The 22,613-nt window shown below is 47.1% G+C and overlaps 1 protein-coding gene across 4 annotated transcripts in view; it reads right to left on the minus strand.

Annotated features, from left to right (window-relative positions):
* The window catches only part of LOC135916881 (adenylate cyclase type 8-like), a 729,759-nt gene that overhangs the window by 27,503 nt on the left and 679,643 nt on the right, over window positions 1-22,613 (minus strand). For all 4 annotated transcript variants that reach the window (XM_070535961.1, XM_070535965.1, XM_070535964.1 and 1 more), the window contains exons 9-11: window positions 14,535-14,693; window positions 13,117-13,267; window positions 11,152-11,343 (exon numbers count right to left, since the gene is read on the minus strand). In XM_070535961.1, the coding sequence (XP_070392062.1) occupies window positions 11,152-11,343; window positions 13,117-13,267; window positions 14,535-14,693 (502 nt within the window). The remainder of the gene's footprint in view (window positions 1-11,151; window positions 11,344-13,116; window positions 13,268-14,534; window positions 14,694-22,613) is intronic.

Here is a 22,613-nt window from a genome sequence, read left to right on the forward strand (position 1 = left end):
TCGTGTATTGTTTATTTATTACGATATCGAGTAGGGTGAACTACTTAAAGGACAAATTTTTTATTGCACTCGACTATCAACACATTTTACTCTATTTGCATTGTATGTTATTTAGATCCTTCCGTTTTGGCATTCTGTCACATTTGACCTACTTGCGTTTCTTGTATGCGCCGTTGGCACGCTGTGAAAACGAAAAAAGAAGAAACTGCAACAAAACACGGCAGTTAGGGCTTGTCAGGTTGCTTTATAGCGGCTTTTACCTCGTCTTTCTGACGACTACTTGTGCGGCTAACAACTAAAACTCGTCGCTATTAAAGCGGGCCCCGAGCCGTGACAGTCGCATTGACGATACAATCGCACAATCTATTTTGAATGCGCTGCGTTTCAAACCACGAGGTCAAATTAGTTTGCCGTTATATTTTTCAGTCCCCGGTGTTGCGGTCGTTCAAGACCCGTTACGTTTCAGCAACTGTACGCAGGCTCTCGAGAACAACGCGTGTGAGATAAAGCATAACGATATGCAAATTATGTTGACGCGAAATAATATTGGTTGTGTTTCGGCCTTCTCCAAGTTTCACGCACCTAGAGAACGGGAAGGTATTCCGCCATCTCCATTGCAGAATCTAAAATAAGGTCTAACTGTAAAACACAATGACTGTGGGTAAACTATGTGCAAGACGAATACTTTATTACAAGTGCTCTGCTGAATTTCAACCTTCTCGTAACACGGCAACAACTGCTACGCTATCGTGAATGTAGCTGAACATAAAGTAATGCGAATTGGTTTAATAAAGATCAAAGGCCAGATTCATGAATCTGTTTATTCGTAAGAGCTCCTGGGCATTAACCGGGAGCCTTCTATAACAACATGTCTAACAACGCAACTGACTCCTGACCAAGTGGAAATAATTATAGCATAATAACGTCTTCGTGAATACGAAGACGTTGTTCATAGGCATAGTTTTCGCAAAAAAGTACCCCGGATACAATGGATCGTTCACCACTCTTCTGGTACTCTAATTGTGCTGGTAGTTCTATATTATATGCTGGTTTATCCTGTTCACGTGAGCCTGCGATTGCTCTGCCAGAACTTGTGGTTCTAACTGAGACACAGAAGACCAAATGTGAGAGAAATTCCCAGAAAGATGGAGGCTTGAAGTGATCAACGAAGGTTGAACAGGTACTGTCGCCGTTGCGAGCGTTTCGTCAAACGCACTTTGTCTTCGTCAAGCCCCCTTGTCGAAACATCGGCTCCAGCGACACATTTCTCGTTGAACACCTGTTGATCGTATTAAAACAGCGAGGCTGGTCGCCAAATGTTAATCGAACCCATGTCGCGCGCTATAACGAAAACTAAAGGTGGTGCTTTCTTGTCTGAGGGACAACATGGCCACAATTAGTACATGACCGGGGTAGTTGGAGAAGTATGGGAGTGGCCTTTGCCCTGCAGTGGGCATAATCAGGATGATAATAATAATAATAATAATAATAATAATAATAATAATAATAATAATAATAATAATAATAATAATAATAATAATAATAATAATAATAATAATAATGATGATGATGATGATGATGATGATGATGATGTGAAAATGCGGTTGGTTGCTTTAAATGAGGGGTAGAATCCGGACTCGATGGCAACCAAATGTCAGTGGGACGCCTCGTACTGGGCGCACTTGGGAAGACTGCAAATGAAGCTGTGCAGGGTGATATGGGATTGACAAGTTTTGAGGTGAGGGAAGCTCGCAGTAAAATTGAATATGAAGAACGACTGAGGAACATGGAAGAAAGTAAATGGGCTGGGAGAGTGTTCAGGTATTTGTACAGGAAAAGCATTGATTCATAGTGGAGGAAAAAAATGGCTGTGGCTTAGCTACGCTTAAACCCAGGATGCGAAGCATAGTAGCCTTTATTTTAGCTGTTGAACCACTGTTTAGCCTGGTGAACTGCTGTGTCTTGGCTATATTTGGTTCGGCTAGACGAAGAAACAACTCATGCAGGCGAGCGCACGAGCTGAGACCCGGCTATGTAGCTACGCGGCCGCAAGCGAGCGCACGAGTTGAGCCTCCGCTTTTGCAGCTGTTATGACGTCATATGGTAGCTACGCGGCCGCGCGCGGCGCAGCAAGGAAGAGCGTGGTTGTGCCGCTAGTATGCTTCGCCTAATAGAAGCAACTTAATAACAAACATAGCAAACTTAAAAGATAATAGACCCACATATGAGACGCGCAGCAATGAACAATGGCTCATACCCTCAATGGTAGCTACGCGGCCGTGCGCGGCGCAGCAAGGAAGAGCGTGGTTGTGCGGCTAGTATGCTTCGCATAAGAACTAAGAAGCTTACCAGCAGGTATGCGGCCTGTATGGTGAGCAACACAGCAACAAAGAACGTTAAGCCGAAAGTCAGAGAGGCTCAGATAATCTCATGGGTGGCGGTAATGGCAAAGAAATGTGCCACGAGTAACTACTTAAGAGGAAGAAAAACAAAATAAGGAAAGAAACAATTTATGATAACAAAACGGGAAGCTCATTAGTTTACGAATCGCGATCCGGATGCTTTAGAACACGCACTTATAAGCGAGATATAAGAACGAAGGAGAGGCATGCGCTTGCTGCGCTAAAGCTAGGGAAACGATGGAGCACGTTTTATTAGAATTTGAGGATATCTCCCGAGTGCTCAATTTAGGTACCACTGACCTCCTTGAAGCTCTTGGTTTCAGCGAGAGTAGGGGAAAGCAAACATTTCAGCAATAGAGGCGATTGGAAGATTGGTGGAAGAAAAGTAGTGAAATGACAAACAACGTAGGCATAGAAAAAACAAAGTTCGCAATAGGGGTTCAGAAACTTCGGTTATGGGAATTCATCGTGTTCTCTTCTTTTTCTTTTTTTTTCTTTTTTAACATAGGTAGGATATTAGTCAATATAAATACAAGAGCTTGGTGGCGCAACCCACTGCCCCGTTCCAAAGGGGACGCTCATAACATCCGTCCGTCTGTCTGTCCGTCCGTCCGTCCATCCGTCCGTCCACTACATTACCTAGAGGGAAATCTGGCGCTGCTGCGCTGTGGTATGCATGGGAATGCCCATGGAGTTTCTCACTATAACACCTAGAGGGTAATCTGGCGCCACCGTCTATGGTAGTTTCTTAAGGGGGCTCTGTGCCGTCATGGGAATGACGATATATGTGTCTGCGACGCTCGTGTTGGCTGGTGTTGTAAGAGGCTTCGTCTAAAACGTGGATATGGCTACGCAAATAACGCGTTCTCAAAGTAAAATCTTCATAAAATGTTTCCATTCACGCATATTACATCTTTACTCACCCACGATGCATGGCCAAGCGAAGAAAAGCAAGAACAGACGACCAACTGTTGCAACGCGAGCGCGAACCTTGTCGTTTGTCCTCCAACTTTAGCGGCCCACTGATACTTTTTACGTAACATGTAGTCGTACACACAATAACAAGTTATCATAGGTAATCAAAACATGTTTTCGCGTAATAATAAAGCTAAAACAGCTTTTCACGTGCTGTTTTAGTAGAAAATGAATCATCGTGACAGAGGGAAGCTACTTGCCAAGCGCGTCGTCAAGGTGTCCTGTCTCTACGAGAACGATGCCAATCCAAATCCACAATATACCGTCATTCCCATGCATACCACAGCGCAGCAGCGCCAGATTTCGCTCTAGGTAATGTAGTGAGAAACTCTATGGGAATGCCGGTATATTGTGACTTCGGATTAGTATCGTTCTCAAAGAGCCAGGCAAACACCATCCCGTCTGTGACAATGACTCATTTTCTACTAAATCTGCACGTAAAGAGCTGTTTTAGCTTTATTATTGCAGAAAAACATGTTTTGTTTAACTATGAGAACTTGTTATCGCATGTACAATCATATGATACGTAAAAAGTATCAGCGGGCTGCTAAAGTTGGAGGACAGACGACAAGATTCGCGCTCACTTTGAAACAGCTTGTCGTCGGTTCTTGCTTTTCTTCCCTTCGTCATGTATTGTATGTGAGTAAAGATGTAATTTGCGTGAACGGAAACATTTTATGAAGGTTTTACTTTCAGAACGCATTATTTGTGTAGCCATGTCCACATTTTAGACGAAGCCTCTTACAACACCAGCCAACACAAGCCTCGCAGACACATATGCCGTCATTCCCATGACGGCACGGCGCCTCTTAAGAAACTCCCATAGACGGTGGTGCCAGATTTCCCTCTAGGTGTTATAGTGAGAAACCCTATGTCCAACCCGGAGTTTCTATACATTTTGTTTGTTTCTGTAGCAATAGCTGTGGCAGTCAAGCCAGTGAAAGACTTCTCTGATTTCACTTCTCTGAAAGACCGGTTAGCTCTGGATGATGGCTAACGGGCCCGAATGGAGTCACAATGCTTCAAAAAGGCTCTCGCTTTCATGTGATAGAAAAATGCATTAGTTCGGTGGCCCGAAGGCCCACCGGTGGCGCAAAAAGCGTGGTAAGCCTAGCGCTTCGAATATCGCGTTTCAATCGCTCAGCACCGTACACTACTGGAAGATTATCTTCGCAATGCAGTTTTCCTTTTTTTTTCTTTGCTTGGAACAGGAGCGTCCATGCTTTCCTAGATCCTCGAATTCCGTATAGTAAACAGACAAAGAAACCTCCTACTCAGCGACTTTGGAACACTCAGATGTCCGGTGCATAAATAAAAACAACTGCATCAGAAGAATTTGTGGCAGGTATAAAGTTCTCGCTCCCTCTTTCTCTGTTACAGCTTCATATAGGACTGCAAGACGCCAAACGCCGGCGACGCCAAACATATACGTGTGGCGTCGCTGAAATACCGGAACTATATTTTTCTTCCAGAAAGACGAAAAAAAAAAGAAAGACGTTCACAAGATGGTGATAGCCAAACTTCACGATTCCATGCTTCTGCCTTCTTTTCTTTCTGTCAACTCTCCCATTTGCTACTTTGCAGACTTTCATAAGACAACACTTTCGCGTATTCCCAGCGCGAAGTGGAAGATGAATTCATATTGGGCGAGAAATTTCCTCTGAGACCGAAACAAGGCCAAACCTCGGAGACAGAACGGTGTCGGCAAATCGCCCTGACAGAAGATATTACTTGCTTCCTCGGAGAGCGCGCTGCGGCGAAGCACCTCTCTTATACGGGGTTGCCACGGCAACGTATTTGCATGTGCCGGCGCCCTCACCGCGCCCTTGTCCACCTTGTCATTGGAGGCAACCGAAGAATTGACTTCTGAAATGGAATCAGCGATATCGTTGAACAAGTGATTGCATGAAGTCATGTGTGTGTGTGTGTGTGTTTGCGTGTGTGTGCGTGTGTGTGTGTGTGCGTGTGTGTGTGTGTGCGTGCGTGCGTGCGTGTGTGCGTGCGTGTGTGTGTGTGTGTGCGTGTGTGTGTCTGTGTGTGTGTGTTTGTGTGCGTGCGTGTGTGTGTGTGTATGTGTGTGTGCGTGTGTGTTCTAGAGGCATATTGCTATACTTAAGGGAACAATATCCGGATGCTTGAAAGTGAACTAATACGTTGCTTTGATATATTGCTTTGCCTTATTCCTACCCCCGCCATCCCGAGCATGTAAATATTAAAACACCCGAATAAGTCGGGGCATTCACCACGTTATACATATGCAAGAAAAGAAAACTAAAAAGTGGCATCGCACAATATTGAACTACGTGGTTCTGACAAATCTCTTTCTGGCTCAGTACTTGTACTGAAACGAACTAGAAGAGTTAAATGAGGCAGACCAACAAGAAAACCAAATAAAGAACACGCCTGACGCAAGACCATGAGAGATCGCATCACTCCGAGATGAGTGACGTCCTTTTTCAAAGCGGTACGCCAACCTTATTGGAAAATAACATCGTCCGGGATCGTTTACTACTAAAATACTAATACTATAAGAGCGGCCATCAAAGCGATTCGCCAGTGACCTCAGGGACTTTATTTTACAAGAATTCTCCGTTCTTCCCATTCTATCCAATTCTTATCATCTATCGCATCGAGCAGTCGACACTGGCGATAACAGAGGCGTGGCGTCCTGGAGCGCCGTGCCGCGGGGTATATATATATATATATATATATATATATATATATATATATATATGTTAAATTACGGGGTGTTACGTGCCAAAACCACTTTCTGATTATGAGGCACGCCGTAGTGGAGGACTCCGGAAATTTCGACCACCTGGGGTTCTTTAACGTGCGCCTAAATCTAAGTACACGGGCGGGTGTTTTCGCATTTCGCCCCCATCGAAATGCGGCCGCCGTGGCCGGGATTCGATCCCGCGACCTCGTGCTTAGCAGCCTAACACCATAGCCACTGAGCAACCACGGCGGGTATATATATATATATATATATATATATATATATATATATATATATATATATATATATATATATATATATATATATATATATATACCACATATGAAAACGCAAGAATGCCTGCTTCTAATCATTACAAGCCACTTGCTACAATTCTGTAACGAACGTGAATTTTTGAGCGCAAGCGTTTTCACGCTTCGGCAGCATCAACATAAGCAGGCTCAGTTCGCCGACTTAAGCCTCAGTTTTGCAACCCGTGATCAGGCAACGTGCGCGAGTCGGGAGCCTCAGCAGCCGTGGAAGAAGTATACGCCACATCCACGTTTAGAAGGTTCCAACAAAAGCGCCGGCGATTTGCCCGGGCATCGGCTCATTAGAATGCACTCCGACGTATCAGTCGCGATGTCAGAGGCACCTCTCGTTCTTGGTTAAAAACACGTAAGGAGATCACTGTCTCACTTCGCGAAGACTCATATATACAACGGCGAAGAGGGTTATTACGTCGGTTGAGCGTCGCTCGCTTATCATCGGGCAATCTTGCGGATCGCAGTAACCGGATCCTCCGTTGGCAGAGAGCTTTCTCTCCTAATGCGCTCATACAATGCGTCCCAAGAGCTCTCGCGCGAGAGTTTGCCTAAAGATGGCAAATCAGTTTTCGGAGTCCCGCAAGACGGACGACGTGTCACGCACACAAAAATAAGAGCCAGCACGTTAGCGAGATAATTGCAGCACATTGGATTAGAAAGGCGGGGGTGTCGTGTGTCAGCGCACCATCTGTTTGTCGTCCAAAGAAACTAAGTTTCTGAGCATGGCCACCTGATGTCGGCATTTCGGTCTTGTGACGTAGTGAGGGAAAGTGTTCATGTGATGCAATTTCGTAAAAACACGGTGAGTTGGAACTCAGAGCGTGTGCTGTCTACTCCTCACTTAGTGCTTCTTTGTACACACTTCACCCCGATCTGCTACGCGTAATGAACTAGCCCAAAGGTCGGCGCTCTTGAAGTGCCACGAAAGGATAAACTGTCACCCACCCAAATGCAGCACGAAGCTACAAACGAAACACCCGTACGAATTTCGTGAATAAAAAACAAAAAAAAAAACAAAAAAGAAAACAACTACACACACACACAAAAACAGAAGAAAACAAACAAACCAAGAAAGCTTAGTTGAGCGAAAATTTGTCCTGGTCGGTGACTTGAAGCACGGACAAACCCACTTCCGGGGCAGTCGCTCTACCATGTGAGCCAACCAGGAGGCTAGCAGATTAAAGCACAGGGACAAATTAATCGACAACTAGAAGCATAGGGATACTGAATGTGCCAAATCAGTTCCGAGGAATTCTGCAAAGGTGGAGGAAGGTGGATGAAGCATAAGATAGAGAGAATAAACGTTATGAAAAAAAAGAAAACTATTGTCGGGGCATCCTGTCTTTTCATTCAGCGAGGTCCTGCTTTCTGATGAGCTCGACGACTGATTTAATTATTTTGGTCTGCCAGCCAGGGTTGTCGGCAACTCTAACCGAGTTTCAAGATGCGATCACGATCGAACGCTGCTGACCACTTTGTGTGGCAACAAAGCGAAAGCAACTGGGGCGCCGCAGCGTGTGCGTCAAGTAGTTCGGCAGAGCTTCGAGTCTTTCGGGGTGGGTACTGAATCAGCGTAGCCACGCGACGTTTTCGGGTTCGACTTTTCTCTCCCCGTATGTGCTCCTTTTCCCTCCAGTATGTGTGCCTCGGTAAGAGCAAAACGAGCGGAGAAGGACGCGCAGATGCGCAGCCGCCGTCGTGCCATCGCGCCGTCGTCGTCTGGTTGTCGTGCCACGTGGTCTTGGTCAGGTTGCCGCCGTCGTCAGGCCGTCGTGCCGTTTACCGAAACATGCCGACGATAAACTGTGCCAGAATCATCGGACACCACTGTGGACGTCCATGGTGTACGCTTTGAAAACATTGCTAGCTACTCCGTTTTATTTCTGCGGCCTGCAGAAGGTATTTGTTTACTTCAAGCAATGATGTGGTTTCTGCAATATATATATATATATATATATATATATATATATATATATATATATATATATATATATATATATATATATATATATATATATATATATATATATATATATATATATATATATATATATATATATATTTCTTTTTGCCTCGCAGCTTCTTCCTCCGTCGTCTGTTGCTTCTTGCGTCGGCGACTGAGATTGTCCTACAGCCTCAAGACCAGCGTGACCTACGCGGCGTGTGCGTGTTTCCTGCTGCTGCCTACTAAGTGCAGTCAACCACAATATTTTATTTTGCGGTACACGAAATCTGAGAAGACAGCTGAATATCTGCGCAGCGGCAGAACGAAGCCTAGTATTCGCATTTACAGCCTTTACCTGTATACATGTACCAAGTTGTGACGTTCGCTTTTACTGACTACTGTTAAATGATGCTCGGAAATTGAACATTTTCAGAGAGCCCGTGGTCCGTAAACCGTACACTTTTTTGGTTTGACTGTACTTATGTATTCGCGGACGACGCCGCTGCCTGAGTCCCGCGCGCTAGAAATCCGGCACTGACACCCGAGCGAGCAAGTTGCGGGACAGCTCAGTGGTTCGCGTGTATAGCTCTCCGTCATCATACTAGCACAAAGATGTCACAACTCTTCGTCAGTTTCTCATAAATACTGCTTTCATGCAATCTCTTTGAAATGCAATCCATCGTGAACTTGCGCAGTATATGTCTTTGTCCGCGTTTATCCGAGCCTGCGCTATCTCTATGTGCTTTATTCTTCCCTGTATATTGCTTTTCGCGAGGCGACTGGTTTTCCTAACTGTGTTCTTTTCTCTCTTTCTTATTTCTTGTCTCCTTCTTTTTTCCGTGCATTTCTTAGTGGATGGAGCTTACTTTTGGCGATTGGTATAGCCGGTCCTTCGGTGGCCGATCTATCTACGATCTCGCCACTTAATAAATAACAACGGAAATGGCACGAGTTAGATCTCTAGTTTTGGGGGTTGGTGAAATTTTATGCCATTTTCCTTTTCTTTATATCAACTCCGTCACGAAGTCCGCTCGCGGACTTCGTGACGGAGATGAGCTTATCCGCGCCACCCTGTTCCTACAACGCACGGAAAGCTGCACCCTCGTCAACTCGGATATAAGTACGACTCTCTACCGTAATATTTGGTCTCACGGTACACATTTCGAGCGATAAGGTTGTCCATCGTGAGAAATTCAGTGGTAGCGTGAGCTACTGCGAAAACCTTTCTTTTGCATGCAACATGCAACGCGATAATTTCTTACATGGCTTCACATTACGGCACATAACACAGCCCGTGCACCCTTTTACGTCGATCTACCAACACGGCCGAGAAGCTGATCGAGGCACATTTATCCAGTCAGCGAATAAGGCTGGAGGTTACGGAAACAGGGAGGCCCATTCTCTTACGCCTTGGGCTCTCTGCCCCTCTGAGCCATCCGCCGCCTCAGACTGTGAGCTCACCCCATGCCATCCGAAGCAACATCACCGTACGTCCTCTACCTCGCAATATGCACCCAGTGCACCACGCAGAGCGAAGGGAGGCACGCGCCCTGGCCATACACAAGCGATGCGGGACTTTACCCCCTACAGCCTACACGGACGCAGCTTCTTACCCCAGATGCGCAGCCACAATAGCCACCGCAGTCGTCAACAAAGAACATCGCAGCAGCATTTCGCTCACACCAAACAATCCCCTCCAAGCCGAGGAAGCGGCCATAGCCCTCGCGCTCTCCCAAACAGGGGTTGAAGTCATAGTGACCGACTCCCAACAGGCGTGCCGCAACTTTGCTAGCGGCAGAATTCATACCACTACGCTCCGGATCATCAATCAAAAGCCGCCAACGAGATCAGTCATGATCATCTGGGCGCCAGCTCATCAAGGCATTCCTGGCAACGAGGTCGCCAACCACGTGGCTCGAGATTTGACCCACCGAGCCGACGCCGAGGAATATGAACCCGAGCGCATGCACCCTCTAGTCTCGTACCAAGACATCACACAACACTACAAGCTAACCCGCTGAACATATGCACCCCCACGCAAGTCACTACCTAGAGAGCAGGAGCGACTCCTCCGAGCTCTAATGTTAATACATTCCCCCACCCAACCAGAAATCACCTGATAGCCCCTACACAATTCTCTCCGCAATGCCGCTTCTGCGCAGAGCCCGGGTCACTGAGGCACATAGTAGGGGGTTGCAGAGCAGCACCATTAAATCCTCCAAACCCTTACCCCACTAACGAGCTTTGGGAGAGAGCCTTGATCAGCTCCGACCTCGCGGATCAGCAACGGCTGATTGCGAGGGCCCAGGACGCGGCCCGAGCTCAAGGCATTCTGGAATGAGGACGCCTCTCCAAAGCTGCATTCACCAAATAAAAATGTTTATTCTCTCTCTCTCTCTCGATCTACCCGTATCTGGGGCACCTGGGCTCCGTTTCTTCCTGTTGATTATGTCCTGCTTTGTTGGTGCTCCTGACGCGTAATGTCTTCTTATAGAGCTGCAAAAAAACAGGAGGGCCGCGAACGAAGGGTTATTTTCGCTCGCTCGCTCGCTCGCTCGCTCATTCGTTCGTTTGTCGTGCGTCCGCCCGATGTCAAGTTAGCCCATTTGCGACGTCATGCACTCGACCACATGCGCTTTTCATTTCTCTCACATCCCTTGTCCCGCCTTCGCAAGCGACCACGTACGTTACACATCGAAAATGGGAGGGGGGTGGGGGATAGCTTCGCCGGTTCGTCCCATGACCATCGCGTTGGCGCAAAGGCAGCCCCACCGGGACACTCACGTTCTTGAAAGGAATCTCCGGCGTCCAGTCAGCCGCGGCATCCTCGTCCCCGGCGCCCACCGTGCTGTTGGTGCTGGCGCTGGAGCGGTGCTCACCGGTGGCTGCGCCCCCATTGGCGCCGTTGCTCATCGGGAGGCTGACGGTGCTCTGGCGGTCCTCGGGATTGCTCCGCCGCTTGCGCCGCTTGTAGCCCTGCGCACGACAGCGAGAGAGAGAGCGAGGTTTGAACACAGGTTTAGTCCCACCCTGCACAGCGGTACAGAGCCGAACGCAACGCGTCGGCTGAGGTCAGTCACATGATGATGAAGATGTATAGGGTTTTGTGGCGCAAGGGCCAGTCATGGCCCAAGAGCGCCAAGCAATGGTGTTATGTACTCGGTAAGAAAAGTAACAACAAAGGGTATGGTGGCTGTCTGTGACGAAATAGTGTGGCTGTATAGAGGCATAAGACAAGAAGCAGGATATAAACATGTTAACATAATGACAATGGCTTGGAGGTCAGTCACAGAACCGATACAGTGTGGGCGTCGACTCTTTTCACGCTAATTCAAACTACACGATCTTCACGGGGACGTGTTGTGAGAACATGTATATGCTGCGAAAATAAACACCAAGCAGGCTAAAAATGGGCCGAAAGGGCGCAGATGAGCAAATGCTTGCATCGTATTCATGCCGTTTAGACCGCTGTGCTTTGAGCCCTATTGGGGTACTTCGAGCAAAACTGCCTCATGTTGAGAACGATAAGTTGATAAAAAGTCTGAATTTGCATAACTTAGTTTGCAGAAACCCGCAAAATGGAGGGAACTGCACTCAAAGAAAGAATAGCCGCCATCCACATGATCGTAGCATGGTGGGAGCAATCGTACCTCACTGGAAAGGATACTGGAGGGATACTTCTCGCTGCATACGGGAGCAAAATTCACACTACAGCCTCTTTTACAACCTCGATTGTAGAAAAACTGTGCACGATCATAACATAGAGGTACGACGTCTTGACTGCGCGTCGTGCAGTGACAACTTACGGCTTATCTACTTATGTGAACAATGAGGCACTGATTTGACAAGAGAGTATTATATTAGTTTGCACTTGTGTTATCCATCCTTTGACAATTTTGTGTTACCCCGTAGGACATTTTGTACGGGCTGCGCTTATCGCAGCATTTCGCGGCACATGAAATGCATGGTGTGAGATAAAAAAAATAATAATTCTTCCAACTTTGAATAAAATAAGACCTTGACCTAATTCGGACATGCGCGCAACACTCGTTAGCCATACGCGCTGCATAACACACTACATCGTGCTGCGGTGCCATTTTAAGAAATCAGTGCCGTTGGAAGGAGCTAAGAGTCCACTGATCGATTTTCTTTAAATGTTTTGTCGGATATGCTGCTTTACTGCGATTTCCTGCTCACATATTCATGCAGCCAGCGCGCACACATAGTAGTCGGTCTCATTTTAGGGTTGCTGGATTGGAATTGGAACGAACATTCTGTCCGCTCTCAATTCCCCATCCTCAGTGCAGTGGCATCGTCGTAGTTCACGGCTTACAAATATACTTGTCTCGATAGTGTGCTCATGTTGTCTAGACGAATAGAGAGAGACTCGCGTTGCCTAGACAGACAAAGAGAGATAGATAGAGAGAGAGACATTATAGATGCAATGGAAGGTAGAGGAGGTTCACGCTGTCTAGATGCTCGCTTGACCGTGTCGCTGCAAAAACCTGCTTGGCGGCGGCTTCCCTGTCAGCTGCCCTCATTTCGTTTGAGATGGTAAACGTGTCTTATTATCAGTACCCATTTCTGCAAATGCTTTCATGCGCCGACTGTATTCACCATCATTCTTCGTTCATTACGGCTTCGTCTATCAATGCTTACACTATACACTGGCATGATTGGACAGCGGCATGAATTCCACCTAAAAGAGTTAGAGAGAGAGCGAGCGATAGAAAAGGAAGGGAAACATACCTTCTTGTAAGTGGACGGTTCCGTTCGTTTGATGAGGAAAGTCTGCACGTTGTGCTGCCTCAGGTAGGCGTCTCTCGTCTCTCCGTATCCAGGTTCCACGGCGTACGAGTCTCCCAGGGCTTCCAGCGTGGCATGCGAGACGTGAACGCGACTATAAAAAGAAACCGAGCCGTGTTAGGAATGTCGACAATACTTGAATGAAGGTATACCGAACACGAAGAAAGAGAGAAAAAGAGAGAGAGAAAGAGGAAAGGCAGGGCGGTCAACCAGACGGGCGTCCGGTTTGCTACCCTACGCTGGGGTTAAGGGAGGGGGGATTAGAAAGAGGAAAAGAGGGAGAGAGTGAGCACTGAGTGCACGTGGGAGGATGGGCAAGGGCACTATAAGCGGTCTCTTAAACCGGGGGACTTCAAGTAGCGTACAAGTTCGCAAATCGCTTTTTGTATCAGTGACGCGTGTGGCCACGCTCCCAGGATGTTTTACTCAGATAACAGTCTCGAGTCCGGTCATGCACGCATGACGTATGGTGAACAAATGAGTGCACTATAGGCGACTTTACGGCGTGGCTACAGGTTTGTAAGTGCGTCAAATTATGAAAAGATATGTTCCGAAAGCTGTCATATGTTGCCGCGATTGCGGGCGTCACCGCACTGCAAACTTTACTGAACAAAATTTGCGGACACCAGCGCTCACACTCTGTATGTTTTGTGGTGGTGCGGAGCCCTTATAATGCAACTGTCCGTTTCACTCTCTCTCTCTCTCTCTCTCTCTCTCTATATATATATATATATATATATATATATATATATAATCAGTATATATATATATATATGCGTGTGTGTGTGTGTGTGTGTGTGTGTGTAACTTCTAAGAAGCGACGATGAGCAAAACGTGAACAAGGTGAGTGCAGGAGCCAACGTTTTGACAAGTGGACTTGTCTTCTTCAAGGCTCCTGCACTCACCTTGTTCACGTTTTGCTCATCGTCTTGAATTTCCCTCTCCCGCATTCCCCGTCTTTTCTCTGGATTTCTAAGGAAAGAGTACGACGTACGTTAGTATTGCACTATACATTTGTGACATTACGGCTGGTGCACTAGCCACACACAAAAGCGCGCACAAACAAGCACACACACACACACACACACACACACACACACACGCGCGCGCGCACGCACGCACGCACGCACGCACAAACACACACACACACACACGTACGCACGCACACACCAACACACACAGAGCAAGCACACACACACACAAACACACACACACGCATGCACGCACGCAGGCACCACACACACACGTTTGCACGCACGCACACACACAGACACACACAAACACGCACACACAGAGCAGGCGCGTGCATCAATAAACATGCGATAAATGCGACTCTGAGACTTTCTTGAGCAAACGCTTACCCCGCGATGCCTCCGGACTCCATATGGTTGGCCAATGTGACGTCGTTCGACCAGACGTCGAACTGCCACTTGTGGAGTCCCAGAACGCCACACAACACCGAGCCCGTGTGGATTCCGATCCTCATGTTCAGGTCCACACACGTCGTCTGGCGAACAAACCTGCAGACAGACGAAGTGGTCTCGTAAGTACGACATGGCCCCCGGATGTTCCCAGAAAGAACACGAAACCTTAAACTGCTATTGTAGCCCTGATGTTTATTGCGCTAATACCTTGTTTATCCCTTTGTTGCAGAACCCGGCCGTGTAGTATGCTTAACAGTGGCTGCATGAGCAAGAGTTAGAAACAGAAAGCTGAATCGAATTTTATCATCTCTGAACGGTAAATGCATCATTTATATCTGTCTCCACGGCAGATAGCGGGAAACCTCTACTGCGAAGTTGGCAAAGTGCTTCCCTGAATAGTGCTAGTCCACCACCTTTTCCTGCAAGCACTGCTTTGAGTATGGCATGAACCTTGCTCATCGAAGACGATAGTATTGATAATTTTATCGACAACCTTAAAAACGGAAAGCAGAAAACAGTTTCAAAGCCTGAGTGTGATGTTAAATAAGTTATTTCAATTTCTGGGAGTACTGAGAGATGATTGGCTGTTCTAACCGCGCTTCGGACGCGAGTACAACGACATCGAAGAGAGACATTGCACAAAAGCGCTATAGTGCGTCCGAATAATTACTGCCGAAGCTTTCACAAGATTACCTAAAGTATGGCGAGCGTCTTTCACTCAAAAAGAGCCTTAAATCTAGGCTCACATATTATGGGTTGTGGACTTTCGTATCTGATTAGTCTTCTATCGGTATGATGCTCTCAATTTCGAGGCGCCTCTCTTCAGTTCATTCCACCTTGTCTCTGTATACCAATCGCAGTCGGCGCTTTTCGTCCAACAAATAGACGCACAATGCGAACTACTAAGCCTGTCCTGCCATGAGCCAAACATCCGACTTTGTGTCTTTCCTAACGCGATTACTGGTGAAAAAAAAAGGGAATCGCAACGACCCTTTCGAGCGTAATGCCATCATTAGCATGAAATAGAAATGTTACTTCCCTGCCGCCTTTCCACGCGACGTATATTAGATTAGCGCTAAGCGGAGGTTCGTACGACCCCTTCCCTCTATGCATGCATACGCTCTCGATACCCATCTTGCTTACTCGCGGGACTCCGTCGAGCTTGAATGAGCGCCCGAAACATACGCAGATAAGAGGAAGCACGAACAAGTTCTTGTTGGAAGCAATCGCAAGAGTGAAAGGAGCTCTTCGTTCCGCCAATAAGCTCGGAGAGCGGCCGCCAATAACTCTAACCCAATCGCCGACACGTGCGATTCAAGGACAGTGCCATAGCCTAGCGCCTCTCTCTCTCACTCTCTCTTTCCTTCACTTTGTCCCTCTCCCATGCCGACTTCGTATTCTACCCGGAAGAAGCAAAAGCGTCGGGAACATGCACGGGAACGAAAACAAAAAAGGAAAGTAACAGGAAATGAAGGAACTAAAACTGAAAGTAGAGAAGGCGCCTCGATCCGTCGCCAGCTTCGCCAGCCCATTTGTCCGTGCTCCCCCGACGCCACCTACTAGTTATGGGTGGCGCTGGCTTCCCCCCCTTCTCGCACTCGGTTTCGTCCAGTCGAGCGTAGAAGCGAACAGTAATGAGAGTCAAGCGAAGCGCCAGGGACCGCGCAAGCGCAGCGCTACCCGTCGACGAAAATGAAAGTGAAGAATAATAAGAAAATCGATAACGCGGGCCAGATTAGGTCACGGCCCGACGCGACCGAGCGACCAGACGGCCGGACGTCCGGATCCCGCGGACGACTCTTGGCGTCCCGTTCATACGGAAGTCTGGAAACGGAAGAGGGAAAAACCAATTCTTTTTCGATTGTGGAATGCCGTTTTCGTTGATGTGACGTTTGTTGCGCTCTTTCCGAACGGATGGATTGCGGGAAATGGTTCCGCACAACGTCCCACACGTCTGTCTGGTGCCGTCTTTCTTGTGCCTTTCGTGACTTCTGTTTCTTCTTTCTTTCTTTTTTCTTCTTTCTCGTTTTTGTGTACCCCATCACGATTCCTCGATTGTGAAGAAGGCTCCCGCGTAAGTGTCGTAATTCTGTTTTCATTTTGCTGTCTCACCTGGGTGGGCGTCTGTTCCCAGACCAGAGGAGATTTCGTCAGACTCTCGATTTCGCAGTCATTGCGATCGTTTTTTGGAAAAGCGAGATCGTCCGGATTATAGTTTTCCGCGAAACAGTGGTTCTGTTACAAGCATTCTGTACTCCCATTCGCAGAGCCGTACATCAAGCTATGCCCAGCGTGCTCCAAACAACGTTAAATTATGTTCAACGCTCTTCAGCGCACTATTTCGTGTCAGCCTTCCCGAAACACCCGAGACGTCCAACGCTGAAGAATAACATTCGCAATAGCAAAGTCAATTTCCTGAGTGTGCCGAGGGAATAGGAAGTAATGCCTGTTGCCACTCAAGGAGCTGTCACGTTTAGACCACGTTGCTTCCTGAGACAAGGGTTAATTGGTGAGCGAGCGAGGACTACCTCGCTGTCATGCGCTTTCATGAGGCCTAGGTAAGACACTCGGTCTCTGAGCGTTATGTCGTAGGCTCGAAACTCACCACCGCCTACGTTCTTCCTTGCGAATTTTTGTTTTATACACTAGTTTCCTTATAGCGATTCTTACATGACGGGCAGACGGACGAACATATTTCCTCGTTGGGTAGGCATAGAAATACTTACGCTATTGCAGCATCTAGGCGACTCTTACGATGTGTGAATGCGAGAGCATTACTTGTAGCTGTGTGCGTCGCTGAGTTTGGTCGCTGACTTTAGTGTCGCGGCGAAGTGCTGCTGAGTTCAGTGCCGCTGCGCTGTACTTTTGGGTGTAGCGTTGCTGCCTATGAGGTCGCAACGACGTAAGACGGCGGAGACGGTCATATATGCTGCGATCTCTCAGTCGAGTGTTATTTGCGGAGTTATCATTAAAGCAGTGCTTCACGCCCATTGCGTTGGGTGTTATTTTTCGATGACGACACTTTTCATCACGATGACACCATTTTGTCGAATGATGACATTACTTTTCCGAGCGGCACCATGGTGTTGACACTAACTACATTTCTTCATTGGCTTCGTATAGGCGAACTCCACCTCATACTCCGGGTGTATGTTGCAGTAGTCGTCCGATGGGTACCTGAAGTTCATTGCATCTTATTCGCCATCGTCGTCGATGTGCTCCGGCGATGACATCTGAGGGCCCAAGTTGTTCGGCAGTTGCACGGACTTGTGATCGGAGTAGTATGCCGACGCGTACCTTACTTCGCGCATTGTGCGTGACACGTTCTCGAACGGCAAGTCGATTCCGGTGCCTCGCTGCAGCGGCTGCAGCTTGTCGTGCTCTCTCCGCAGGCGCCCGCTATGCCTTTCGCGCTGTCGGGTAGTCGGGTTGGTGAACGTTATTTCGTTGCGGCCGCTCGCTTCGCACCATTTCGCTGCGTTCCGATGGTCTCGCACTTTGTCGGCAGTGAACTGTCGCATCCGGCCGCGCTTCGCTGTCTCGTCCGATGATGTAGACGCGAGAGATTCAACTTCGGACGATAAAGACTCCATGGCGCCCACAGTGGCGCCACTCCTATCACGTAGCGAATCGCCCGCGAGGCAGAACCCAACCACGTGTACAGCCTCGAAGATATTCATCACTGTCGCCTGTTGCAACGGCCGCGTAATGCAATGGTGGGGCAGCGGTTAGCACGTTATGCTTTGGAGCAGTATAGAAGTGGCGGTGAGGTCCAGAAACGAATCCTCACCGTGGTTACTTCCTTGTTCTTTAGTTAGATGAAGATGACGTAATTTGCACGCTATTTTTCTACCACGGCTTTTTGATGACGGTGGGGCCACACGATGAGCCAAATAATGTTCTAGCATTAATAGAAACGTCACTTCGCTTGGCATTCTGGTAGCTTATTAGAAGCGTGCCCGGGAGGAAGCGACGAACACAAGGGAAGCCAGTCGGCTACGTGGCTTGCATAACGTTGCGTGACAATGTCTAGAGCTGGCAGTATTCCGGTGTTAGAACTGACCACCACGCAAGTTGGTAATGATTCTTTATGAGCATGGCCACGCAAGAAAAGACTAGGACAAGTAAGAAAATGGTATAGCGTCCGCCCTGTTTTTTCACTTGTCCTATTCTTTCCTTGTGCTACCATACTCATAATGAAGTGTTCCAACAAATCCTCGCACGACAGCTGACGTGACCAATGACCGACGAAGGGCGGTTGACATTTTGTCCCTATAGCGAGGGAGAATAATACATTGAAATTATGGCTTGAGGCTAATTTGCAAGCCTACGGGCAAACCTAGGTTGTCTATACGTGTCGAAAAAGAGCCGCGCGAAAAAATAATCAGGAAATTACCTGGAAAGGAATGGTTATCAACTTATAGCCTAATGGTGCAGGGTCTTAAGAAACAATAGAAACTAAGAATAAGAACGCCTGACAGAAACTAAGAATAAGCAAGAACGAGGAAATACTGATGACTTCCGACATTTTGCAGAAACAGTGGGAAGCATACATTTATGTTATGTCCACGTGCCCGTATCTTGTGGAATAATTTGTATCGGCCCTGCCAAAGGCGTTTGCGCGTATTCTCGTACTATCTTCTGTGGCTTCCTATACTCGTGTGAACAATTTTGCACGTGTTCATGCTCTTTGACAATACTCCGTGTTCTTCGGTATTATTTGTTAGTTCATTTTGCTTGCCATGCGACGAGAGGTAGGCGGTGTCCCCTAAACACGCCAACATGGGCTTTAAGATCATGGCAATAAACAAAGAAAAGCCTTGATTCGTGAGAATTGTTCAAGAAAATGTGCCAGGCTGAGGGGCAAGTTCACCGGCCGTTTATTATTATTATTATTATTATTATTATTATTATTATTATTATTATTATTATTATTGATGCTACTACCGATGCTTCACCTTTCGGGTGAAACTGCGTCGACATCATCATCATCATCACCATCATCATCATCATCATCATCATATTATTATTATTATTATTATTATTATTATTATTATTATTATTATTATTATTATTATTATTATTATTATTATTATTATTCATGTGAACTTACATACACATCAGAAAGAAGAAAGAGAAGCGGGTGGCAGTTGTCCCCTAAGAGGGACAGCCTGCTGACCTCCTTGAAGAGGGAAAATAAAAAGCGAAAGGGAAGGTGGTGCTTTAATAACCGAGTACAAATAAAGCGATCCTTTCCGAAGCTATAATTTGTCTAATTCTTATTTCTAGGAAACTATGTAGATCCGACCTCAAATGAAAGCAACAGCTAGTCGACTTCAGTATTGAACGGCATTCGAGCCTCGGATGACCATGTTCTGTTTCTGACTTTTAGGTCAAGTAGATGATTGTTCGCTCAGCTAGTTGCAGCATTCAACAGTGAGAAACACAGTTAAGAGCAGTTCTACGTAGAGACCTCGAAATAATTATAATCAATGACGTATACGCATTGTCAGCTGTTTTAGGCATTGTACGCTGCTTTCTATTATTCACTGCCATTTAGCCATAGTCTATATGAAGTAGTCTTCACGAGCTTGTTCGAGCCTGCATATCTTAATTTTACACGTCACCCTAATAAAATATTGCAACAATTGATATGAGCAAAACTTTGATAATTACAGCGAAAGCTCCGTGTTGGGTGTTGGAAAGTGCACAAAATGCGACGAAGCTCATTGGTATGTATGTATGTTCTGAAGGACACCAAGCTCGACGAGCGGCTCTAGCGAGGCAACTGTCTCATGTACATAAGCACTCACCACTTCTCTTATCATCATCATCCATCCCAATACTTTCACTCCCCTTCCCTCTTCCCCAGTGCAGAGCAGCAGACTAGAGCGCACTAGCTCAGGTCGACCTCTCTGTCTTTCCTATCAATAAATTCTATTCATTCATTCTGTTAAACTTTCAATATTTGTCCGCTACAGTTTTCAAACACTACAACGACAACAACGATCCTCCTTTTTTTTTTCTTAACGTTCGAATTTGTTATCGTTTTTCTATCGTGTCAACTTGAGCAGCTATTGAAATCGAGGGTCTGAAGAAATCTCGCATGGTAGGGAATAGTCATAGCGAAAACGGGAAACAGATGCGGACCAAGGCGTTTCTGTTTTGACAAGGCCCCCGTGTGGAGGCCGAAACGTCAGATAGAAAAAACCAATCACTTTGTTCGACGTCTGTTTCCTGTGTTGGCTTTGAGCAGTTATTTATTGGTTGGTAAGCGATATTTATCTCCGAAACAACGTGATGTCAATGCGCCCCCTCACAGTGACTACGGGTAGTTCTTGCGCGCGCCAACCTGTAAGACGATTACGAAATCGTTTTTCAGCATACGCATGAATCGCTAAAAAAAAAAAAAAATCTGAATGCACGTAAGCCGTTTGCTCGAACAGCTCGAACCACCCAGCCTCAAATTTAATTCTGTTAATTAAGCGCTGGGGGTTTACGCGCCCAAACCACGATATAATTATAAAGCGCGCCGAGGTGGGGAACTGCGGCTTAACTATGACGCCTAGGATTCTTCAACGCGCACCCAATGCAGGGTTCACGGGCTTTGTTTTGCATAATGGCCTCGAAGGCCTTGCGAAAGAGGAACGTAGCGCGGAGTGCGCGAAGAAGCATCCTAATAGTTTGCAGTACAATGTGAACGAAAAACATGATTTATTATCCGTCTTACGTTTATTTCTAATTGCACAGGCATGCTTAGGTATGGTTGTCATACGACTTCGACGACTTCGACGTTCTTGTACAGCGATAGCTCCCTGCCTTTTACACTCGTCACCGCTTCGTTGCATGAAAGGCCGCCCTCCAAAAAAAGTAAGCCACGCAACGCGAAAAAAAGAAGGGTCGCAGGCCAGGGAGCTCCATGGAGGCACTCCTCCGGCTTAGGCTGTGTCCGTGTTGCGTGTGCTCCTCCATGGAGCTCCTCCATGGAGGAGCTCCATTTTCGGCTCCACGCACTAGAGGATCCGTTCTTTGCGAGGAGGCGCCATAACGTGTACCGAAGAGTAAACGTAGATATCGAGACTATGCGGCACAGGTGTCACATCCCTCGACCCGTGGAACGATACGATGCTGCTGCTGATGATGATCATTTATCGGCATTCCATTTGAAACGAGGCGGTGACAAATAGTCACCAAGCCGGCTTGTGTTGACCAGGTTCAGCTACGTGCAACATGAAGCTGCCACGGGCAAATGCTACATGTCGGGACACTTGGTGGAATACAATGCAACTGCAATGGAAAATTTGCACGTATCGACGCTACGCGGCGCGCCGGTCAAGTTGTGACGAATGGCCTGATATGATGCTTGATCATGACGATGCTGGTGCTGATGATGGTGATTTATTGGCATCCCCTTTGAAACGGAGCGGTGGCACACAGTCACCTAGCCTGCTCGATTTATTCAGGTATGCTTTGCATGCTTTTTCAATTCAGCATTAATGCATACCTCTCCTTAATCTTCTTATTCTTCCTACAACCTTCTCCATTTACCTGGTACCGCTACCTATGAACTGCTACATGGCGTACAACCTAGTGCAATGATATGCAACTGCAAGAGATGAATCACGGGCTCCTTGGAGCTTCTTGAAGGAGGTTGTACGAAGGTTTTCACTTTCTTAAGGCTGTAAAGAACGGCGGGTTGCACAACAAGATTGTCACCTTGCCACCCGATTACGACAAGGGGTGCAAGACGCGCACCTCCCGCTCTCCACCTCTCCGTGCTGCAGCTGCGAGGCGTTCAAAGAAGCGACCTTTGCGCTGGGACCCGCCGCCTTCCTCCAGCCCCTTCGACATGGTGACGGGACGAATTCGGTGTGTGGACAATGATTCTAGAGTTCCCCAATGCGGAGCTGATTTGACACGCCTGAAGAAGCTACCGCGGGAACGTCTTGTTTTTGTGCTTCTCACGGTTTGGAGTGGCTCGGAACAATGAGCGACGCGCGATCGACAACGTCGATT

This window comes from Dermacentor albipictus, chromosome 3, assembly GCF_038994185.2.
Source record: "Dermacentor albipictus isolate Rhodes 1998 colony chromosome 3, USDA_Dalb.pri_finalv2, whole genome shotgun sequence".
NCBI lineage: Eukaryota > Metazoa > Arthropoda > Arachnida > Ixodida > Ixodidae > Dermacentor > Dermacentor albipictus.